The following is a 24742-nucleotide window of genomic DNA, read 5'->3' on the forward strand; positions in this document are numbered from 1 at the left end:
GATTTTTACTATTGCATCCTTCAACTTGGGATGAGTCCCAAGGTTTTCACTCACTAGGACAGGGACTGGAGAGAGATGGAAATGTATAAAGACCCATTGAGATCAACATTGCACATTTGAGTTTGACTTTTCTATTTGATACTCAGGTGGAAGTATCTGGTTAAAGAATCAGAAGAGAGTGAGAACAGGAAACTAAAGGTAAAGAAGGTATCATTATTACAGATAGTGGTTAAAACCCAGGGACCATGAACACAAGTGAATGGTGACAAGGCTGGATGTGGTAAAGACTATTCTCCTCTTTGAAATAAGACATAGAACCTTCTAAACACAATCCTATAAACTCAAGAAGTCTTTATTTCTAATCATGCCTTTTGTGACTTTTTGTTCTAGTGTGAGAAGTATTTATTTGCCTGGCTTCTGAAGATCACTTGGAGTGTGAAGAGTTGTTATCCCCAAATTCCAGCTCCAGAGAGCCCTGGGTTCCTCTAGAAGGTCACAATTACTAATAGTCATACATTTGTCAAAACTGGACCTTTACACCTTCAAGTCTTAAAATTATTGCGAACAAATACATTTGCAACTGGGAAGAACAATATTGTAAAAATTAGAAGCAAAGTAGTTGTTCTTTCCAAACATGTCTCCTTCTCCTTCTGGTCTATCTGCTCCATCCCCTCCTCTTGCTACACTATCTTTGCCCACTGTCCTGTAGACAGAATCCCAGGTGCCAAACCAACAGAGGCCTGAGTGAGAGAAAAATGTCACTACTTGGCACATACTCTAGCAGTTTAACTGAGAGGGTTACGGTCTCACCAGATCACTGCCTGCATTGTAAAGTGTGTTCGCTGGGGGCATGGAGGAATGGTCTGAGCAGACTAGAGGTGTTCCTGTGGCACAGCATAACAAGTGGTGTTTTTCAACCTCCCAAGAGTGGGAAGAAGTTTTCTTGAAACCATCTAGCAGTTACAGGGACTAGATCCAGAAGGTCAGAGTAATTCATGGCATGACTCATTTTATGCTTTTACCACTTCCCCACCACCCCAAAGTGCATCCTGCACGGGAGACATGCATCTGTGCAACGGACCAGGCAGACAATAGGCTTTGAGAAGGGGGTTTTACAAAATCCAAAATTCTCTGTGTCCAGGCACCTCACAAAGAAAACCGAGCAGTGTCGAGGGAAAAACTTAAAGAGCAAATCAAAGGTTCCTGGTGATTCAATTGTATTTTATAAAACTATTTACATTTCTCTTTTTGGTCAATGGCGAGGTCTATTGGCACAAACAGCACAGCCACAAAGTATTGTTTTGATTTTAATAACTCATCTGATATATATTTATATATATTTATATATCTGCTTATCTTCGTTTCCTCAGCAAAAGGGGAAATAAAAATATTGATCTATAAAATAAGCTGATGATAACACAATGCCAAAAATAGCTTATGTTAAGTGCAAGGGGTGAAGCTTGGAAGCAAGCTAAATTGCAACAACATATTGATTTAACATTTTAAATACAAGACTTGCAATAAAATAATTCTTGAGATATGCTTCTCATTTTTTTAGCTTACTTTTTAAAAACTACTCTCTATACACATATCCAGTTGTAACACTTGACAGTAGCATTATGGGGCATGATATAACTTTGGTACACATTGCAGATATGGATGGATAATGTCTGTAAATGATATTCCTTCACCAGTTAGAGCACTGTACAGCAGGTGACCAGCCACCTGATCCCATGTAATGTTTCCACCGGAACCCCAGAGCCCTTCCCAGATCCATTGGGAGACAACGGGAGGAAGCAGGCTCACTGGATCCATATTGTGTTTCCTCTCTCGGTTCTCCTCGGTTCCACTGTCAGCTCCCCAAACGTGGAAAAAAACTGCTCCATTTCTTTCTGAAGCATGTCATTTCTTTTCTCTGCATCTTCTTTTGCTCGCTCAGCGTTTCGCATTTTGATTTCTATCATTGTGAACTTTTTCCTTTCTTGATCCAGTTCATCGTGGAGGGTCATCATTTCTGTTTCCAAAGTCAAGTTTCGCTGTTCCAAGCTAGATGGGAGGGAGGGAATAAAAAGAAAGTGATTTTATTCACTTGAAATGTGACAGGGACACAGATTTTCTGAACTCTGTCTCCACAATAGTTAGGAAATTGTAACGGGCCCTTTGGAACCAGTGAAGCAAGGTCTAATGGTTTAAAAGATGTATTTTTATTCATTCATTCATTGTATATGCTAGGATGATTTACTATCATTTTAACAAGAAGACCCCAAGACCTCACTTGGAAGCACTTAGATGGTATCTGATTGTGAATAAATGAATGTCAGCACAGAGAAGCCGGAGATTGATTATCAGGATGCACAGAATGGCAGATGTAGGAGGCAACCCAAAGCACAGGGCTTCCTGGACTCATTTCATGTGAAGCTGGCACCTGAAATGTGAAGCTTTATTAAAAGAAAGGGGAAAAGAAGGGGAAAGTCTGGTAAAATGGGAAGGAAAGAGGACATCATATTTGCTATCAATCAAGGGAAAAATAATGATAGTGAAAATGTCATTGCTAGGTATTTCACAAGTCTCTTATGCCAGAAAGTCACGAATCAAAAGTGGCAGAGCAATATTAGTATCCGGAAAAAGTAGGTTTCTGGCAAAAAAGTGATTATAATTAAAGATGACCATTACTTAATGACAAGAGGACTAGTTCATCAGGGAGATATAAACAATACTTTATTTTTATTTACCTAGTAGTCTAGCCTCAAAGTATTCAACATAAAATTTAACACAATTATAAGGAGAAATTGATAAATCTATAATAACATTAGGAGATTTTTCTTTCTCAGAAATTATAGATCTATCTGATAGAAATTAGGGGAAATGTAAAAGACTTGAACAACGTGATTAACAGACTTGATCTATTAGTCATATATAGAATCTCAAACCAGTAAAAAGAGAATAGTTTTAACCAGGCTAAATAATTGATATCATAGAAACAATTATTTCCGAGCACAAACAGTAAAGTTAGAAACTAATTCTGAGAGAGTAAAAGAACATGAAACTTACATGTTTAAAAGCTAAACAACATATATCAGTGATTGATAACTAAACAAAGTAAAATATTATCTATCACCTACCTATATCATCTATCTATGAATTTGTCTCTAACTTTAATATTTATGGGATGGAGTTTAAAAGAAATTGAAAGAGAAATGTATGCCTATAATTAGGAATGACCAAAATTTACTAGAACAAACAACCTCTCCTATTTCTGTGGTTTGGGCATGGGGCAGCTCCTCTGCCCCACTCTGCTGTGTATCTCCTCCTCTGGTGGTCAGGCAGGTAAGAACACTACAGTAAAAGGGCCCATTGAGATGACATTCTCCTGGGAAGTTCAATTATTTTATCAAGGTCTCTGAAATGTGCCACAGATTACAGAACATAAATAGGCCACCAATGTTCTCAGAAGTGAGTGTGTCCACCAGCAGCCATTCAGAACAGCTTTTTCCCCTCTGTTCATACAAGTACTAAGTTGAAAGTGCTATCTCTCGCTTGCCAGTGCTAAGTGCTAAGTTATCATCATGCATTGGCAGAAACTCCAGAGTTCTGGTAGCCAGTGGTTCCAAAAACTACACTTAGAAACAGAGTTACCTTATAAGCAGAGGACATTTCTTTTCTTCCATAAACCTCCTGTCACTTGGCATTATATAGAAAAATTCAAGCCAAGTGTCTGCTCAGGAAGGTTTACAAAAATGACTTTCTAAGAAAGTAATTTTTCAACCTAATGTATAAGTAGTACTTCAGTTTACTTGACCAAAGTTCTTGGAATATGTATCGTTTAGCCTGATAATTGACAAATGGGTGGGACACATAGTAAAATACGTTGGAGCCAACTTTATGTATAAGGAAGGAGCCCCGTGGCGTCTGGAGCCATGGCAGCAATTGAAGTAGGACAAAGAATGATGTCCAGTACTGTGAGGACCCTAGAACACCCATGAAGGAGGAGGGCCACCAAGTCACACAGCCTGACACTGGCCGCTCCATGCTGAACTGAGCCTCGGGACATCTCCTCCTGGAGAGTTAGTGTCCTTTCCCCTACACTAAGCTGAAGGGAGACCATGAAGACCATAGGTTTTAGAATTTCTGTAACCACGGTGAAAACGCGGGGGTGGGACTTCTGGTTTCTGGCCCAGGGTCCTGTTTGTGAGCCTTGGGCTCATTCTCCATATTCCCACCTCTCAAGTCCATGGGACATCTGAGAGTCAGGGCTGTGAACACAGGCCACCCGGCAAACACCCCTTATCCAGCCTAGGCAGCCTCCCTAGAGAAGCTGCTAAGCATACTTCCACCTTGGTCACCCTATGAGAAGATGTAAACTGATATAAATTAGGTTTTGGCATAATTCTTCCTTACAAATCACAGTTTTTGCTCCTTGTTTAGCCTACAGTTTCCCTTGTCCATATGAACACACGTCATGTTCACTCCTTTCTCAAAACCTCCACGGACTCCAATCTCAGATAAAAGCCAGATTTACAATGATCCTCAAGGTCCTCTGTCACCTCGCTCTGTTCCCTCTCGGGGCCCCCCGCCCATCCCATCTCATGGCATTTCCACTTGCTCCTCTCCAGGTATCTGCTCAGCTTCCTCTGTGACCACACGTGAATTTAGACCTCACCAAGGCATCTGACTCCACTTCCCTGCATTAGTCTTCTACTTAGCATCCGATCTACTTTACTTATTGCTCTGGTTCCATGAGGGCTGAGTTTTGGTCTGTTTTATTCACTGCTTGAACCCTCAAGGCCTGCAGCTGAGCCCAGCAGGCAGCAGACACCCTCTTAGCATTCAAAGATTAAAAGAATGAGAAAAAAAGATCTGGGTTTTTTTTTTTTCTGGGTTTTTTTTGACACCTTTTCTTCACCCTCATTTCATCCTCTTCGCACCAGTGAAAACAGGATCCTTACTTTCCATTTATCCCTGCCACTCTCTTTCCAGGCCTTAACAGAAACCCACATATCTAATTACAGAAGATAGCATTATTGAGCACTGATTCTGTGCCAGGGACAATGCTTAAGGATTTCTCACATGCTTTTAAGGTAAAAACTACTCATATTTAAGATTTTCACAGTAAGAATCCAAAGCTCATAGAGAGCCTCCCCCATATCCTACAGCTTACAACTAAAGAGTGAATCCTGGACTTGAACTCGGGTCTGTGACTCTGGAGCCAGTTCGTTTAACCTCCCGTGCAGACGTGTCCCACAACAGGGGGTTGTTGCACCCTTTCTGGTAGTTAGGAGCTCCAGATTTTCCTCACCTTTTTATCCGGGACTCATACTCTATCTTCTGCTTGGTCATCTCCTGTTTTAGGCTGGACACTAAGCTGTGCAGTGCACTGTGGTTGCTGGTGTTGTTGCCCACAAATGTCTCACTGTTGTCACTGCTGCTGGTGGCACGACTACTCCGGCCTCCCACACTCCTCCGGTCGCTTTTGTTTTCATAGTCCCCAGGGTGGGAGAGGTCATCCTGCGGGGGCCCATCCAAAACAGGGTCCTCAAAATTACCCCCATAAAAGTCTTGCTCTGGGCAGGTGGTGGTGGAGGAACGGCAGGAGTTGGAATTCTCGGGGAGGGAGATTTCACAGGAGGAAGTGGACCAGGTGGCGCTGTCAACACTCTGCTTGTCATCAAGGTTCATCATGGAGAACTGCTGATGGACATTATCATAGGTGGAGAGCCTGTTGTGCTGGCCTGACTCTCCTGCTTGCTCTTTCTGCTTATTATCCCTCAGGGTCACGTAGCCATTAGGCAGCCAGCTCATGCTGCGACCGTTCAAGGGGTTCCCAAGTGTGTCGGGGTTCAAAATGCCCATTCGCACTGTTCCATTCTGTACACTGTGGGTGCCCATTTTGGTACCAGACCCCTTCAGCGAAGAGGTCCTTCTGGCCTGTAAGCTCCCATTGGGAGTGGTTTGGGTCTTCTCCAGACCTTCTGCATTACCGCTGCTGAAGGACCCATTGGTGACTATCCCACTGCCCTTGTTGAAAGCAGGATTCTTTTTGACCATGAGAGGGGGGCTCCTAGAGACATCCAGCTTATGAACGCTGTTCCTTGGGCTGTTGGTTTTACTCCCTGGTAGAGCTGTGGGGGATCCATTATCCACGCTGCTTCTCTGGGGAGACTCGGACTTTTCCCAAGAGCACTGCCTACCAGGACTATCCTTGGTATTATTGTTCTCCTTGTTCTGTAGCTGGCCCATGGTGGCTTTCTTCTGAATTTCATTGTTGTTGTTGCTCACTCCATCTTGGGGTTTGCCTTGTGGTTCTGTATCTTTAGGGAAGAGGCGATCATGTTTGCTAATCATTACTGACATCAACTGCTGGACCACCACAGTGCCTGTAATTGCGAAGAAAACACAGTTGTAGGAGTGAAATAGTTTTATTTCTCATTTTGAAAAAGACTCTTAAAGAACCACATTCAGATGAACATTAAGCATTACTGTCAGTACTGCTGAACTATATTCTTAATGATGACAATAGCAAAAGAAGCTAAAAGTGCTTGAGCATTTACCATATATAATGAACTGTACGAAGCACTTTACTTTTGTTGGTTTAGCTGGATTTTAAAACAAATCTATGAATAGGTAGTTTATTATCATTGTATTGCTAATGTTAAATAACTTGACCAAGGTCACAAAGCCATTAAGGAGCAGAATCAGGGCTTGAAACGGGGTGAGCTAGTTCAGAGACTAGGCTTTTAATCATTATACACCATTTCCTAGAAGTTTGAGATTTAATTGTGAGAAGTCTTAAGAGAAGGTCAATGTTATCTCTCATTTGACAATTGACTCAAACGATCAATATATTTTAGTGGCATTTCTTAGTAAAGCCCTATATGATCTCTGGTGGGTATATGGTCTGTCTTTCTAATGTTGCAAGATAATGAAGTTCCATATGACTTTTGTTCACTATTCAAAAGCTTTGAGGCATTTTAAGTAACATCAGCCAGAATGGTGTAATAAGGATCTCCAAAAATCCTCTTCTCCATAAGAGCAATTCACAAAAGTATTCTGAATCAACATTTGTAGGAATCTGGAAGTTAATTAAAGGCTCGATACAGTCTGGAAAATGTTTATTCAGGAAAAAAGGTTGACTCAGTAAGAACATCAAGCTCTGTGGTATTTTAACTTTGTCCTCATCCTATTCTCCCTAGCTTTGCAATAGCCTTAAAAACTAATATTCCACAATCGCAGTGGGAACTGGCAGCTTGGCAGTCCCTGCAATGGCCAGAACACAGTTGGAATTCCAAAACTCCATTCCCAGAATATTGCCATTGTTTGACCTGTTTGGTGGTTCTCTTGAAGACGCCCTCACAATGCATGTCCTTATTTGATCTGACTAGGAATTTGACCAGTGTGAAGAGCGTTTTTCTCAGGGGCGTTTGTCAGAAATAATGAGGGCTCTTTTGTTTAACACCATGGCTGCCAGAAGCAGCAGAATAACAGTTGGGACAGACAATAGGCTAACCACAAGCTTAAAAGATAAATCTGAGGAATGAGATTTCCATAGGGGGTTTTGAAAAGCTTGGATCTATCCCTGGGAGTTTAGAAGACTACACGCATGTTTAGGGTTACGTACATCCCTGCAGCTGTGTGCATGCTCAGGAAAGAACTAGTAAGTCCCTAGGCTCTCACCTCTGGCTGATTTTGAGGCTCTGTACAAGCAGAAACTGAAGGCTACTGCAGAGTTGTGAACTACCTACCTGACTGTCAAAGATTTGCATACAGAGCCCCTTGGCAAAAAAAAAAAAAAAAAAAAAGGAAACTTATGAGCCGAGGCAATAGAAGGAAATCTTTGTCAATAATTAATTGACAACCAAGCAAACCAAGCATAAACTTCAGTGGCCACATTTGGTGAAGAATATAAACTTTATAGAATTAGTTCAGAAAAAGCACTAAACAAACAACAGCAAATCTGAAGAGGGAGAGGACCTGATATCCAAAGCCCTCACAGTATTTTACTACTAAAAATGTCCAGGGATGCCTGGGTGGCTCAGTGGTTTTAGCACCTGCCTTCGGCCCAGGGCACGATCCTGGAGTCCTAGGATCAAGTCCTGCATCGGGCTCCCTGTGTGGAGCCTGCTTCTAACCTCTGCCTATGTCTCTGCCTCTCTCTGTCTGTGTCTCTCATGAATAAATAAATAAAATCTTTTTAAAAATGTCCAGTTTTTCAATGAAAATTATGAGACATACAAAGAATAAAGACCTTATGGCCCATATGTAGGAAAAATACACTCTGAGGAAGCCCAGACAGGGCACTCACTAGATAAAGACTTTAAATTGGTTATTTTGAATGTGTTCTAATAACTAAAGGAAACCATATCTAAAGAGATCAGATGAAAATGAGAATACTGTCTTACCAAATAGAGATTATCAATAAAGATACAGAAAGCATATAAATGAACCAAATATTCTGGGGTTGAAAAGTATAATAACTGAAATGAACAAAAAATCAGGAGAGGGAATTAACAGCAGATATAAGCAGGCAAAAAAAAGAATTGCTATACCTGAAAATGAAAATGCAAAAAGGATCTAAACCTAGACCCATCATAGTCAAGCTGTCTTAAACTAAAAAAAAAAAAAAAAAAAAAAAATCTTGAAAGTAGCAAGAGAGAACCAACCCATGTACAAAGGATCCTTAAGAAGATTAATAGCTGATTTCTCATAATTTCTCATTGCCAGAAGGTAATAGGATATGCAAAATGTTGAAAGACTGTCACACAAGAATTCTGTATCCAACAAATCTATATTCAAAATGGAGGGGAAGGGCAGCCCAGGTGGCTCGGTGGTTTAGCACGGCCTTCAGCCCAGGGCCTGATCCTGAAGATCCGGGATTGAGTCCCACATCGGGCTCCCTGCATGGAGAGTGCTTCTCCCTCTGCCTGTGTCTCTGCCTCTTTCTTTCTCTCTGTGTCTCTTATGAATAAATAAATAAAATCTTAAAAAAAAAAAAAACGGAGGGGAAATAAAGATATTGCTAGATAAACAAAAACTGAGAGAATCTTTTACTACCAAACCTGCTCTATAAGAAACAGCAAAGCATTAGGCAGGGCATTTTAAACAATGAAAAGAACTTTGAGAAACAATAATTATCTTACACAGATGAAAATACTGTAATTTCCATTTGATTCTCATATTTTTTACTATGCACTGTAAAGTATGAATTAGAAATGAATACAAATTTCAGACAGTAAAATTAACAGACCATAATGGATGAAATAGCTGATTTATTATTAAAAGCAATAATTTATTTAAAAAAATCAATGGGTTTATCGATTTCAGCATATTAGCTGAAATCTCAAATATATTTTCACATATTCCTCACTGCCTTAGAAACTGAGTTCCTACCCCTTAAAATTGGCTGTCATTATTAACCAGCCTTCTCAATTAGTTTTCTAACTTGGAGCCCCTCCTCCCTCAATAGCCCAAGAAAATCTTTAAATATTCAGTTATTCATGTACCCATAATAAAACAGTATAGGCTAATACAAACATCAATCATTTTGCTTTGGCTTGAACTATACTGATCTGATGTATTAACTGGGTTTATATGATCTTGCTAAAAGCTCTTAGGAATAATCTCCAATAAATAGACACAGCAAAACAACTTAAATTCTAGTTAATAAATGTAGTTTCTATATAAAATACTTAAATTGAGATTTTGTGAACAAAATGATGAGAAGGGCTTTGACAATGCAGGTTTCTACCAAACAGCTACTATTTGAGTAGCTGTCAGAGATTAGAGGCCTGATATGTGGGGAGGTCATTCTTTCGCTTAAAGCAACACTTTGACAAAATCGGACTTGAGTATAATTCAAAATCAAATTTTGAATATGAAAAAATTGTGTTAAATCCATCTATGTCCTGCACACTTCTGTGATCATCCAAAACTTAGAGTATATTTAGATCAAGAATCTTCAGTGTGCCAGGTCTGATGTTGGTCAGTGTTGCTCAAACATTAATATTCATTCAAATTACCTGAATTCTGTTAAAATGTAGGTATTGTGGGGGGGGGGCATGAGATTTTACATTTCTAACCAGCTCCTTGATGACACTAGCAGTAACAGAATAGTAGCATAAATATCACCTGGGAGTTTCAAAATTGCAGAACCTGCTGCAGACCTTCTGAATCAGAGCTTGCATGTTAACAATATCTCCAGGTGATTCCTATGTATATTAGAGTTTGAGAAACACTATGTTAGGTGGAGATGTTTCACTTAAATCTTTTAAATTAAGCTTCTCAAAGGCTATAAGATAGGACTTGAAACTTTCCAGATGAGAAAACTGAGGTTCAGAGAGGGTAAGCTGTTTGCTCAAGGTCACATAGATGATAAATGACCAAGGTGAAATTTCACTTTGTCTTCTTCCTCCAAAGCATGCACTCATCCTATTATGTTTCAGCTGTTGGAATTTTAACTGTAGTAGTAACAAGTAAACTTGGGGTTATTCTAAATAAGAAATTAAATAAAAGACATCTATTTATTTGTGGAAGAAAAAGGACTCAATAAAATTAATGGTCTTATATATCTATCTTTTCTAGCTACCTCTGAATTTGTCATCCTATTTTCAGTGCATGGAGGAGTGAATGATTCTTTTTTTTTTTTTTTTTTGAGTGAATGATTCTGATGAAAAGATTTTAGTACAGTTAAAATGGCTGTCAACACTCTCATTATGTACTGTTTGAAGACATGTGTACTTAGTCCTATTTTACTATTTGCTCATATGACAGACACACTTTCAAATATTAGCAGCCTCTATTATATATGACAGAGTGTCTAGTACTTTGGGAAAAATGGAGCTTTTCCCCATCACTGGAATATTAACATTTGAAGCATGAAGCATCACTGCTTCTCACTATAGCTGTGAACTATGTAGGGCATTTAATTAATTGAAGAGCGACATTCCCAAGGTCTCTATCATGAGTCTGTGAACAGTCATGCCAGTTACCTGCCATAATTATAGAGTGACTGTCACGGCCCTAGTGATCTAGAAATCTCTTTCTTCTACCTTGGGAGGCTTTGCTTTCATCTAGTTTCCAGAATAATAAATGGCAATAGTTCTTTCCTAGAAAGAAAGAAAGAAAGAAAGAAAGAAAGAAAGAAAGAAAGAAAGAAAGAAAGAAAGAAAGAAAGAAAGAAAGAAAGAAAGGGAATTTCTTTCCATTTTTATATCTTTTTAGGACAGACTAGCTTAGTAATGATCAAGTATGTATCACTATATACTCTCTTTTCCTTTTTATTTCCTCCTCTCTGTCATTCTCTTCCTTGGGTTACTAATGAAAAACATGAAGCCCAAATAATGAGGTCAGAATCACCAGCCCATTCTGAAGAGTCCGAGCAGATTCAGGAGTCCCACTGTGCTACATGATCCAGAAATTCTCTCTCGCTTGTACACTTCTATGAAGGTTGAATTTAAACCACATTATAGGCACTTCTTCATAAAAATTGGATAAGAATTCGATTTTGCTTTAAAGGAAAATTATGTAGGCACTTTAAAATACACTTACATATACACATATATGACAGCTCTCTGTGAAATGTAGTTTCAATTTGTATTTTTGCAACGAATAAACTTGTACATGTGTCATTTTGTATATGTGTAGATGTAAGTTATATCATGAATTTTGACAAATGACAGTCCTGGAAACATCTAATCATGATATAGACAATTCCCTTGTGCCTATTTGTAGCCAATTCCCTACCCCCATCTCCCAACCATGACAACCACTGATCTGCTTTCTAACACTATAGTTTTTCTGTTTCTAGAATTTCACATAAATGGAATTATACAATATGAAGTCTTTGTGTCTAGGCAGTATTCATTTAGCATAATACTTATGACATTTACCCATATTATTGGATGTATTAATAGTTCATTCTTTCTATTGCTGAGTAGTATTCCATTTTATGAACGTACCAAAAATTATCTGTTCACTGATTGATGGACACCTGGTCTGTTTTCAGATTGGGGTATTTTGAAATAAAGCTGATATGAACATTTGACTAAAAGTTTTGGGTGAATATTTGAACAGATAAGCAATTTTTCCAGTATCATTTGTTGAAATGACTATCACTTTCCCACCGAACTAACTTGGCACATACGTCAAAAACAAATGATGACATGTGTGGGTTTATTTCTGGATTCTGTTCTATGACATTGATCTATATGTCTATATTCATATCACACTGTCTTGATTACTGGTGACATTATATTGAGTCTTCAAGTAGTATATTTCAACTTTGTTTTTCCTCTTCATATTGTTTTGGCTATTCTACATAATTTTTATTTCCATGTAAGATTTATAATCAGATTGCCAATTTTTACAAATAAAATTTTTTCTGTGATATTTTTGGGAATTACATTGAGACTATAGGTAAACTTTAGGAAAAGTAATAGCTTATTGATTTTGGCTATTCTAATTGATGAACATAGTATATTTCCCTATTTACATAGTTTTTTTCATAAATGTTTAGTAGTTTTCAGGATATATGTCTTATTTATATTTTCTTAAATTTATCCATTTTTTATATTTTTAAGTTGCTCTAAAATTCTATTTTTAGTTCAATTTCTAATTATTCAATGTTAGTGTATAGAAATAAATGAATTTTTATGAATTGACATTATACCATGTGACCTTGATGAGTTCACTTATTAGTTATAGTAGCTTTCCTTGTAGATTCCCTAGAATTTTCTACATAAATTATCATGTTGTCTGTGAATAAACAGAGTTTTACAACTTCCTTTTCTAATCTGTTTGCCTTCAATTCCTTCTTAATATTTTGTTGCACTAGCTAGGATTTTTACTACAGATGAAGGGCCAAAAATAGGCAATCTTACCTTATGCCCAATCTTCGGGGGAAAGCATTCATCTTTCACCATTAAGTATAATATTATAACTACATTTTTTATAGACAACTTTTCTTAGGTTAAGTTCCTTTTATTTCTAATTTGCTAACAGTCTTTATCATGAATGGCATTAGATTTTGTAAAATACTTTTTTGTATCCATGGAGAAGATTTTTAAGAAAAATTTTTTTGTCTGTTAATATGGTGAATTACATTGATTTTTAAATGGCTAGCCAAGTTTTCCTTCCTGGGATTAAAACCCACTGGTGTTGGTTTATTATCCTTTTTATGTTACTGAAGTCAGGATATTAGGGCCAAAGATGTTAAAAAGATATCAAATAAAATAATTGTAAAATTAATATAATGCGCAGGAAATATATTTTGTTGATAAAACTACACCGAAATTCAAGGAAGTGATTGATTAAAATGTCTGTGTAGTAAAATAGAATTTTAAGTGAGTGGAGCAGTAAGATGGAGGAACAGGACACAGCAATGGACTTTTGGGATGCCTAAAAAAGTTTTCTTTCTCTACCTAGGTGATGATTTCTAGAGTATTGTCTTCTTTTTTTCTTTTCAAAGATTGTATTTATTTATTTGTGAGAGACACACAGAAAGAGAGGCAGGACACAGGCAGAAGGAGAAGCAGACTCCCCACAGGGAGCCCGATGCAGACTCTATCCCAGGACCCCAGGATCACGCCCTGAACTGAAGGCAGACACTCAACCACTGAGCCACCCAGGCATTCCCTAGAGTATTTGTCTTATATAAATTCACTAAGATTTATATGTGTGCCTGTTATTGGTGGTTTTCCTTATCATATACATTCTAGTTCATAATAAAAGTTTTAGAAAACAATAGACTAAAGTATCTGTATGCTTCATATAGCTTCACATTTTACATTTCCTAATGTCTGCTAAACTCTTCCAAAAGAAATTACGTTTTCTGTACCAACTAACGTACTGCCCAAAATCTGATGTTCGGTTAATATCGCCCTAAATATCTGACAAGGAAATGAAGCTGAGCTGATGTAGGCAGACACTTAAAAAGCTTTCTTTCTGTCTCATATGACATAGAGGAATGAAAATATTAGAATTTTCAAGAAAGGAAGGTATCAGGAGTATATTTTGTTCTAAATAAGCTCAGAGTAAAACTAAAAATCATCTTTCTCTTTCCCCCTTCCTTACTAAATTCTTAAATGTTCAATTAGTCCATTTTTTTAAAAAAAGATTTTATTTATTTATTCATGAGAGACACATAGAGAGAGGCAGAGACATTGGCAGAGGGAGAAGCAGGCTCCCTGTGGGGAGGCCACTGTGGAACTCAATCCCAGGATCCTGGGATCATGCCCTGAGCCAAAGGCAGACAATCACTGAGCCACCCACGTATCCCAATTAGTCCAATTTTTAGAAAACAATGATAGTATTAATGGCCATAGGTAAAAAGGGCACTTAAGCAGTAAGGCCTGCTGGAAACAAATGGAAGTAGAAGTTCATTGTGGAAAAGAATTTGAGGCATTTTCTAATCTAGAAAACAATTCATGTTTCAAAACAGTTTATAAGCAGCATTATCTTACAGAGAACCATTTTTTCTACTTCTTGAAATCAGACAAATAAAACCAAAATTAATAAAAATATATTAGCTTAAAATAGTTACTTTTAAAACTTTCTGAAAATTGCATGAGGCTCAAAAAGTGAACTAGATTTTTCTAGTTCTTTCATAGTACTTTACAGCTGATTTACTCTTGTAAGGCTACTGAGGAATCTTTTAGTAAATTATGTTTAGTAAACTCAAAAGAATGCCTGACTCCTAATGAGAAGAGTTTGTACTTAAAGAACTTAGGTCAATAAATGGAGTTACCACACAGATACGTATTTCCCTAGATTCCTCAGAAAAGAATACACTCTGATCAACCAAAAGACAGGTGATTAGGAGTGCCTGGCTGGCTCAGTCAATAGAGCATATGACTCTTGATCTGAAGGTTGTGAATTGGAGACCCACTTTTGGTATAGAGAATATAAATAAATTTTAGAAAAAACAAAACAAACAAAAGAGTTTATTGTTCTCTTCATGAAGGTATAGGTTAATAATTTACTTACCCTCCATGATAGTCAAAGGATCTTCCACTTTGGGGCGTAGGATATTAGGGCCAAAGACAGTGGCCAAGTTCTGCACACTCATTTTGTTAACTCCAGAATAGGACTGTACTTCATCCAAGAACCTGTTGGGTATAAGAACATGAACAAACAATGGGATCAAATTTGTCAGTGGAAGAAAGTGATTTATTGGGAAAATTATTAAATAGAATATGTTCAAATCCAATATGGAGACAAAAGTATTTAGAAATTCAAACATCTCTCAGTCACATGTTGGGAAAATATATTGTAAATGATTAAGAATCAGACTTGAGGGGATCATATCAAATATCATCTCTGGCCCTGGCTTAGTTTCACTTCCTGTGTTGATCACAGAAACAGGTGTATTTGGATAATATGGACATGAGATTCAAGAATGTGGATTTTCTTTCAATCCTTAAATAAAACATTAAATTTATATGTACATTCTATTTGAGAACTATAAATAATATCATCTGGTACAACCCTTTATTTCAGAGAGGAGGAATCAACCCACCTTATTGAGTAATTTGTGAACTTCAAATTTATAGCTTATTAAAAAATGAATTCAAACATGGTTTAAATTAAAACCTTAGTTCACTGATAATGAAAAACTGGAACTTTTTTTTCAATTTATCAGGTGTTAAAGAATAAGAGATGTGAAACTGACTCCTCCCCCAAATAATTTTAGTAGGAGGGATTATTTTTATAGTTTTGCTGTCTTTTTTCATTCCCCATCCCCTCTTCATTTCTAGAATTCATGGCTTACTAATTGTACTGATGAGACAAAGAGGAAGTGATGAGAAATAAGAAAGAACTTATTATTTTTTCATTTGGTTTTATTTACTTATTTATTTTTGTTTCAAATTTTTATTTAAATTCTAGTTAGTTAACATACTGGAGTAGGATTTAGTGATTCATCATTTACATATAACACCCATTGCTGATCCCAACAAGTGCCATCCTTAATACCCATCACCATTTAGCCCATTCCCCTCCTCCACCTCCCCTCCATCAACCCTCGGTTTGTTCTCTACAGTTAAGAGTCTTCTATAGTTTGCTTCTCTCTCTCTCTCTCTCTCTCTCTCTCTCATTATTCCCCCTCTTCCCCTATGTTCATCTCTTTGACTTCTTAAATTCCACATATGAATGAAAACATATGGTATTTGTCTTTCTCTGACTGACTTATTTCACTTAGCATAGATGAATGGGTAAAGAATATATATATATATTCACATATACATATATTATATGAAGAATATAAATATTGTATAAAGTAAAGAATATATATATTATATTCATATATATAAAGAATATATATTATATTCACATATAACATATGTATATGTGAATATATATATAATGAATATATACATATATAATGGAATATTATTCAGCCATTAAAAAGAATGAAATCTTGCCATCTGCAACAATATGGATGAAGCTAGAGTGTATAATGTGAAGCAAAATGAGAGAACTCATGGTGATTTAAAATAATATATTTTATGTGTTTATATATTTCATTGTTCTAACTTATTAAATTCTCAAAGCAACTGTGTGAGGAAAATACTATGCTTATTTCCACTTTACAGGTAAGACATATGTGGCACCAGAGTGGTTAAGAATATTCTCCAAGGACACAGAGCTGAGATTTGAACCCAGATCATCTGACTCTAGAGTCTGAGTTCTTGACTATTCCCCTGTGACTTTGAAGAAAGGCATCTGTTCCACATATTAATTACTGTTAGATAGACCAAGCTATGATAGAACTGAAGGGCAAAAACTCATACCACCGTAATTTCTTATTTGAAATAGCTGAAACCAAAAGTCTGCTTAAATGTTCAAGAGAAGTAAAGTTCTCCTGTGGAGATAAAGACTATAATACAGTTCTCAAGGAAGTGCCTTCTCCTTTTTAAAGAGGCTATTCCCCTTTTTCATTCAACACAACAGCTTAAATTAGTTTAAAATCTTAGAACAGAACCCTGATGTATTAATGACCCTATGTTATCAGTGAGACTATTTCTTTTCATTTTTAAATTATGAAACCTAAGCTCATATTTGCTTCCTACTATCACCAGAAAAAGTTACAGTAGGAGATTCTTGAATTTCTACTCAATTACGGTTAACAGTGAGATCCACAGTGTCTGGCATAGTTCTCAGTCTGGTGAACATTTATCTAATCATGACACAACACAAAAAAACATATGCACATGATAATACCGTATTGAATTAAAAATTTGAATTACTTAAAAATAAACTGGGAAGCTTTCATTTAAGATATCTTACAGTGACTTACAGTGTCAATCATCATCTCTTTATTTAAATGTAATATGTTTCAATTTTATTTATCTGATGTCTTTATTCTTTAAGTTTTATTTACATTCCAGTTAGCTAATATACAGTGTATTATTAGTTTCAGGTGCACAATATAGTAATTCACCACTTCCATACCACATCCAGTACTCCTCACAACAAGTGTCCTCCTTAACACCTATCACCGATTTCACCCATCCCCTCACCCACCTCCCCTCTAGTAACCATCAGTTTGTTCTCTATAGTTAAGAGTCTGTTTCTTGGTTTGTTCTCTCTTTCCCCCCCCATTATTGTTTGTTTTGTTTCTTAAATTCCACATAGAAATAAAATCATATGGTTTCTTAAACAGGTGCACAGACATGGCATATACTATCACAGGGCGTAAGATAAATATGGTCATGAGTGAGGGCTTTACCAGGCACAATTATTGGCCTAACAGAATTGAATAATAATGTCTTTTTAATGAATTGAGATAAGAGAGAAATAAAAAGAAAATAATAATTATCAATTTAAAATACAATTTAAATTTTAAAACAACTGTGTGAAACATGTGTTTTCAATACTCTTTTATCTGAGAGGACACTTACAGAGGCTAAGAAAATTGCATAAAGACACATAAAAAGTCAGTGATAGAAACTGGACTCCCAATCATTTAAAAATCAGGACAATGGATTATGTGCAAGATGGCAGAGGAGTAGGGGTCCTCAACTCATCCTGATCCCACAAACTTATCTAGATAACTTTCAAAACATCCTGAACAGCTACTAATTCAACCTGAGATTTAAAGAGACAACAGCCAGGAACGCTACAGAGAGAAGGGTTTTCACTTCTAACAAGGTAGGAAGGTGAAAAAAAACACAAAAGAATAAAGTGGGAGAGGGAGAACCGTGACTAGCAGGGCTGAAGCAGAGCAGCGAAAGCCTCTGAGGCAGGAAAGCCCAGTCCTGGAGAAGTGGAAACTTTACAAATCTGCACAGGGAATTTTCCCTGATGGAAAGTGCTTAGCAGGGAAATTGGGCAGAATCACAGGAGGGATAGTGAAGCCTCAAGATTCCTGAAGTCACTATAAGAGGAGGGGCCCGTGGGGGAAAGGTCACTGCAAAATGCAGTCCTGAAATTGGTAAAGGGTTGGAGGACAGCAACCCTTTGGGGGCATTTGGGAGAGGCCAGTCAGTTAGGTGGGTAGGCTCCGGAGTGGCCTTTACACTAAAGCCTGGCAATGGATGGAGGTGGTTGTGCCCCATTCCCTCCAGGAGAGGTGGTCCCTGGGAGCACGGGTCCAGTGGCACAGGGCTCCAGATCCCAGGGCATCCAAGTGGACAAAGCCAGCCATCCTGCACTCCCCCTGGGACAGGCGGAAGCGGGGAGGGCACAGGAAAGTAAGAACCCTACTGCTGCTGGATTCCCCCAAGCTGTGCAGATCACCACAGCTACACTGGCCCCCAGGAGAATCTAGACCAGTGTTGACAGGGAGACTGGCTACTGACTTGACTCCAGAGCTGGAAACCTGGCCGCTGCCAGTGTTGTTGTTCCTCCTTGTTTCACCATGTGCCTAGGAGAGGTGGGGCCACTAGGGAACACAGGCCTCACGAGTAGACACTCCCACCGAGCCCCCACCTGGCAGGAGACGGGGCATCTCTCCCTGGTACAGACACCTGAGAATCAGCACAGCAGACACTTTCCCCAGAAGACCAGCTAGAAGGACAGGGGAAAAGCAAGTTTATTGAAAAAGCAGGACTGGAAAGCTCCAGGACTGAGGGAAAATAGTATATTGAACTAGACGGTCCTTTTTTTTTTCCCATTACGACTCATTTTTATATCAGACTAAAAATTTCCAATATTTTTTTCTTTTCCCACCTTAAATACAATATTTTACCAACTCTTCATTTTTAAGTTTTTTTCCTTTTTGACTTTCATATTTCTACAATTACATACCTTAGATATATTTTTCACTTCTGGATTCTCTTCAATGTATTCAACTTAATTTTGGTAGATATATGAGATATGGGTATTTTGTTTTTGTTTTTGTTTTTCTGCCTCATTTTGTTTTACAATGGTGGAAGTTAGTACCTTCTAACACACAACCAAAATATACCCAGAACCAAGTGGAACACTGTGTTGGTTCGTTCTGTGAGATTATATTCTCTCTTTTCCTTCCCATTCTGTACCCCCTTTCTAATCTTGTTTATGTTTTTGTGGTCAGTGTTGGGGCTTTATATAAGGATTGGTGGTTTGTATAAATTTGGGATTGAGCATCTTCTAACATACAGAACTTAATACACTCAGAACCAAGAGGATCACCTTGTAGGACCTCTCAAGTAGACTACATTCTCTGTCCACTACTACTTCCTCACCACCACCATCCCCTCCTTTTTTTTTTCTTTTCTTTAATTTTCTTTCTTTCTTTTTTTTTTTCTTTTTTCTTCTTCTTTGTTTTTGGTTTTTGGCTTTTTATTTTTACTACTTTGTTTTAAAATTTGTTTTTCACTTTAGTGGTCTTTTTGTTTTATTTTGTTCTATTCTTCTTTTCTTTTATTTTCTGATCTCTGACCTCTTCAGAATCATCAAGGGTGTATTTTACTTAGGTCATGGTTGATATTTTTGACTCAGCCTACTCATAGAGCCAGTCTGCACTGGATAAAATGACTAGAAGGAAGAATTCACCACAAAAGAAAGAACCGGAAACAGTACTCTCTGCCACAGAGTTACAGAATTTGGATTTCAATACTATGTCAGAAACTCAATTCAAAAGTACAGTTATAAAGCTACTGGTGGCTCTGGAAAAATGCATAAAGGACTCTAGAGACTTTGTTACTGCAGAATTGAGATCTAATCAGGCTGAAATTAAAAACAGATTAAATGAGATGCAATCCAAACTGGATGTTCTAATGGCAAGGGCTAATGAAAGAGAGAGTGAGTGACATAGAAGACAAGTTATGGTAAGGAAGTAAGCTGATGAAAAAATAGAAAAACAATTAAGAGTCCATGAGGAAAGGCTTAGAGAAACAAATGATAGCCTGAGAAGGAAGAATATAATCTAACTGGGATTCCAGAAGAGGCTGAGAGAGAGAGGACCACAAAATATATTTGAAAAAACTAGCTGAGAACTTCCCAAATCTGGGGAAGGAAACAGGTATTCAGATCCAGGAGATAGAGAGGACACCCCAAAAAATCAATGAAAACTGTTCAACACCTCGACATTTCATAGCAAAACTTGCAAATTCCAAAGATAAAGAGAAAATTCTCAAAGCAGCACAAGACAAGAAATTCTTAACTTATAAGGGGAGAAATATCAGATTAACAGTAGACCTCTTCACAGAGGCCTGGCAGGCCAGAAAGGGGGGGCATAACATAGTCAGGGTCCTAAATGAGAAGAACATGCAGCCAAGAGTACTTTACCCAGCAAGGCTCTCATTCAGAATAGAAGGAGAGATAAAGGGCTTCCAGGATAGGCAGAAACTGAAAGAATATGTGACCACCAAACTGGCCCTGCAAGAAATATTAAGGGGGACGCTGTAAAAGAAAGAGGGAGCCCAAAGAAATAATCCACAAAACAGGAACTGAATAGGTAATGTGAGGACACTAAATTCATATCTTTCAATAGTTACTTTGAATGTGAATGGGCTAAATGGTACCATCAAAAGACTCAGGATATTGGACTGAATAAAAAAGCAAGACCCATCTATTTGCTGTCTATAAGAGACTTATGATAGACCTAAGGACACCGTCAGCCTGAAAATGAAGGGGTGGAGAACCATTTACCATTCAAATGGTTCTCAAAAGAAAGCTGGGGTAGGAATCCTCATATCAGATGAATTAAAGTTTATCCCAAAGACTGTAGTAAGAGATGAAGAGGGACACTATACCTTAAGGGGTCTATCCAACAAGAAGACCTAACAATCATGAATATTTATGCCCCTAGTGTGGGAGCAATCAAGTATATCAATCAATTAATAACTAGAGTAAAGAGATACTTAGGTAATAATACACTAAGAGTAGGAGACTTCAACACGGCACATTCAGCAAATGACAAATATTCTTATCACAACATCACCAAAGAAACAAGAACCTTAAATGATACACTGGACCAGATGGATTTCACAGATATATACAGAACTTTCCATCCTAATGCAACAGAATACACATTCTTCTCAAGTGCAAATGGAACTTTCTCCAGATTGGACCACATACTGGGTCACAAATCAGGTTTCAACCGATTCCCCTGCATAGTTTCAGATCACAATGCTTTGAAACTAGAACTCAATCAAGAAGAAATTTGGAAGAAACTCAAACACATGGAGGTTAAAGAGCATCCTACTAAAAGATGAATGGGTCAACCAGGAAATTAGAGAAGAATTAAAAAGATTCATAGAAACTAATGGAAATGAAGATACAATTGTTCAAAATCTTTTGGACACAGCAAAAGCAGTCCTAAGAGGGAAATACATCGCAATACAAGCATCCCTCAAAAAATTGGAAAAAAAACCTCAAATGTACAAGCTAACCTTGCACCTAAAGGAATTGGAGAAAGAACAGCAAGTAAAGCCTACACCAAGCAGAAGAGAGATAATAATGATTTGAGCAGAACTCAATGAAATAGAGATCAGAACTGTAGAACAGTTCAACAAAACCAGGAGCTCGTTCTTTGAAAGAATTAATAAGATAGATAAACCCCTAGCCAGTCTTATTAAAAATAAAAAAGACTCAATAAAATTACGAATGAAAGAGGAGAGATTACAACCAATACCAAGGAAATACAAATGATTTTAAAAACGTATTATGAGCAGCTATATGCCAAAAAAATCAGGCAATCTAGAAGAAATGGATGCATTTCTGGAAACCCACAAATTGTCAAAACTGGAACAGAAAAAAATAGAAAACCTGAACAGGCCAATAACCAGGGAAGAAAGTGAAGCAGTTATCAAAAACCTCCCAAGATGCAAAAGTCCAGGGCCTGATGGCTTTCCAGGGGAATTCTACCAAATGTTTAAAGAAGAAATAATACCTATTTGGGACACTTCGGTGGCTAAGCAGTTTGACGCCTGCCTTCAGCCCAGGGGTGTGGTCCTGGAGTCACAGGATTGAGTCCCATATTGGGGTCCCAGTGTGGATCCTGCTTCTCCCTCTACCTGTGTCTCTGCCTGTGTCTCTCTGTGTCTCTCATGAATAAATAAATAAAATATTTTTTTTAATAATGCCTATTTTACTAAAGCTGTTTTGAAGGATAGAGAGGGAATACTTCCAAACTCGTTTTATGAGGCCAGCATTACCTTGATCCTAAAACCAGACAAAGACACCACCAAAAAAGAGAATTACAGACCAATATTCTTAATAAACATGGATGCAAAAATTCCCACCAAGATACTAGCCAATAGGATCCAACAGTACATTAAGAGGATTATGCACCATGACCAAGTGGGATTTATCCCCAGGATGCAAGGGTGGTTCAACACTGGTAAATAGTCAATGTGATACATCACATCAACAAGAGAAAAAACAAGAACTATATGATCCTCTCAATAGATGCAGAGAAAGCATTTGACAAAATACAGCATCCATTCCTGATCAAAACTCTTCATAGTGTAGGGATAGAGGGCACATTCCTCAATATCTCAAAAGTCATTTATGAAAAGCCCACACCGAATATCATTCTCTTCTTTTTTATTATTATTTTATTTATGATAGTCACACAGAGAGAGAGAGAGAGAGAGGCAGAGACACAGGCAGAGGGAGAAGCAGGCTCCATGCACCGGGAGCCCGATGTGGGATTCGATCCCGGGTCTCCAGGATAGCGCCCTGGGCCAAAGGCAGGTGCTAAACCGCTGCGCCACCCAGGGATACCTCATTCTCTCTCTTTTTTTTAAAAGATTTTATTTATTTATTCATATACACAGAGAGAGAGAGAGAGAGAGGCAGAGACACAGACAGAGGGAGGAGCAGGCTCCATTCAGGGAGCCCGATGTGGGACTCGATCCTGGGTCTCCAGGATCACACCCCAGGCTGCAGGTGGCGCCAAACTGCTGCACCACCAGGGCTGCCCCGAATATCATTCTCAATGGAGGAAAAACTAAAAGCCTTTTCCCTAAGATCAGGAACACGACAGGTATATCCACTCTCACCACTGTTATTCAACATAGTACTAGAAGTCCTAGCCTCAGCAATCAGGCAACAAAAAGCAATAAAAGGCATTCAAAATGGCAAAAAAGCCAAACCCCCACTCTTTGTAGAGGACATGATATTGTATGTAGAAAACCCAAAAGACTCCACCCCAAGATTGCTAGATCTCATACAGCAATTTGGCAGTGTGGCAGGATACAAAATCAACGCACGAAATCAGTGGCATTTCTATACACTAACAGTGATACAGAAGAAGGAGAAATTAAGGAATCAATCCCATTTACAATTGCACCCAAAAGCGTAAGATACCTAGGAATAAACCTAACCAAAGAGGTAAAGGATCTATACCCTAAAAACTACAGAACACTAATGAAAGAAATTGAGGAAGACACAAAGAAATGGAAAACTTTCCATGCTCGTGGATTGGAATGGAAGAATCAATATTATGAAAATGTCTATGCTACCCAGAGCAATGTACATGTTCAATTCAAGCCCTATCAAAATACCATGGACTTTCTTCATAGAGTTGGAACAAATCATCTTAAGATTTTTATGCAATCAGAACAGACCCCGAATAGCTAGAGGAACACTAAAAAGAAAACCAATGCCGGGGGCATCACAATGCTGGATTTCAAGCTGTATTACAGAGCTGTGATCATCAAGATAGTATGATACTGCACAAATAAACAGACACATAGATCAATGGAACAGAATAGAGAACCCAGAAATGGGCCCTCAACTCTATGGTCAACTCATCTTCTACAAAGCAGGAAAGAATATCCACTGGAAAAAGGACAGTTTATTCAATAAATGGTGCTGGGAAAATTGAGACAGCCACGTGCAGAAGAATGAAACTAGACCATTCTCTTAACACCATACACAAAGATCAACTCAAAATGGTTGAAAGATCTAAATGTGAGGCAAGAATCCATCAAAATCCCAGAGGAGAACACAGGCAACACCCTTTTTGAACTTGGCCACAGCAACTTTTTGCAAGATACATCTATAAAAAAAAAAAAGATACATCTATGAAGGAAAGGGAAATAAAAGCAAAAATGAATTATTGGGACTTCATCAAGATAAGAAGCTTCTGCACAGCAAAAGAAACAGTCAACAAAACTAAAAGACAGCCTACAGAATGGGAGAAGATATTTGCAAATGACATATCAGATAAAGGGCTAGTATCCAAGATCTATAAAGAACTTATCAAACACAACACCCAAGAAACAAAATATCCAATCATGAAATGGGCAGAAGACATGAACAGAAATTTCACCAAAGAAGACATACACATGGCCAACAAGCACATGAGAAAATGTTC

The 24742-nt window shown here is 37.8% G+C and overlaps 1 protein-coding gene across 10 annotated transcripts in view; it reads right to left on the reverse strand.

Annotated features, from left to right (window-relative positions):
• Nucleotides 1-1200: 1200 nt before the first annotated feature.
• The window catches only part of ARHGAP24 (Rho GTPase activating protein 24), a 743240-nt gene continuing 719698 nt past the window's right edge, over nt 1201-24742 (reverse strand). For all 10 annotated transcript variants that reach the window (XM_038582212.1, XM_038582211.1, XM_038582218.1 and 7 more), the window contains 3 exons: nt 14977-15098; nt 5297-6374; nt 1201-2046 (listed from right to left, as the gene is read on the reverse strand). In XM_038582212.1, coding sequence (XP_038438140.1) covers nt 1803-2046; nt 5297-6374; nt 14977-15098 — 1444 coding nt within the window. In that variant the 3' untranslated portion in view covers nt 1201-1802. The remainder of the gene's footprint in view (nt 2047-5296; nt 6375-14976; nt 15099-24742) is intronic.

This window comes from Canis lupus, chromosome 32 (assembly GCF_011100685.1).
Source record: "Canis lupus familiaris isolate Mischka breed German Shepherd chromosome 32, alternate assembly UU_Cfam_GSD_1.0, whole genome shotgun sequence".
NCBI lineage: Eukaryota > Metazoa > Chordata > Mammalia > Carnivora > Canidae > Canis > Canis lupus.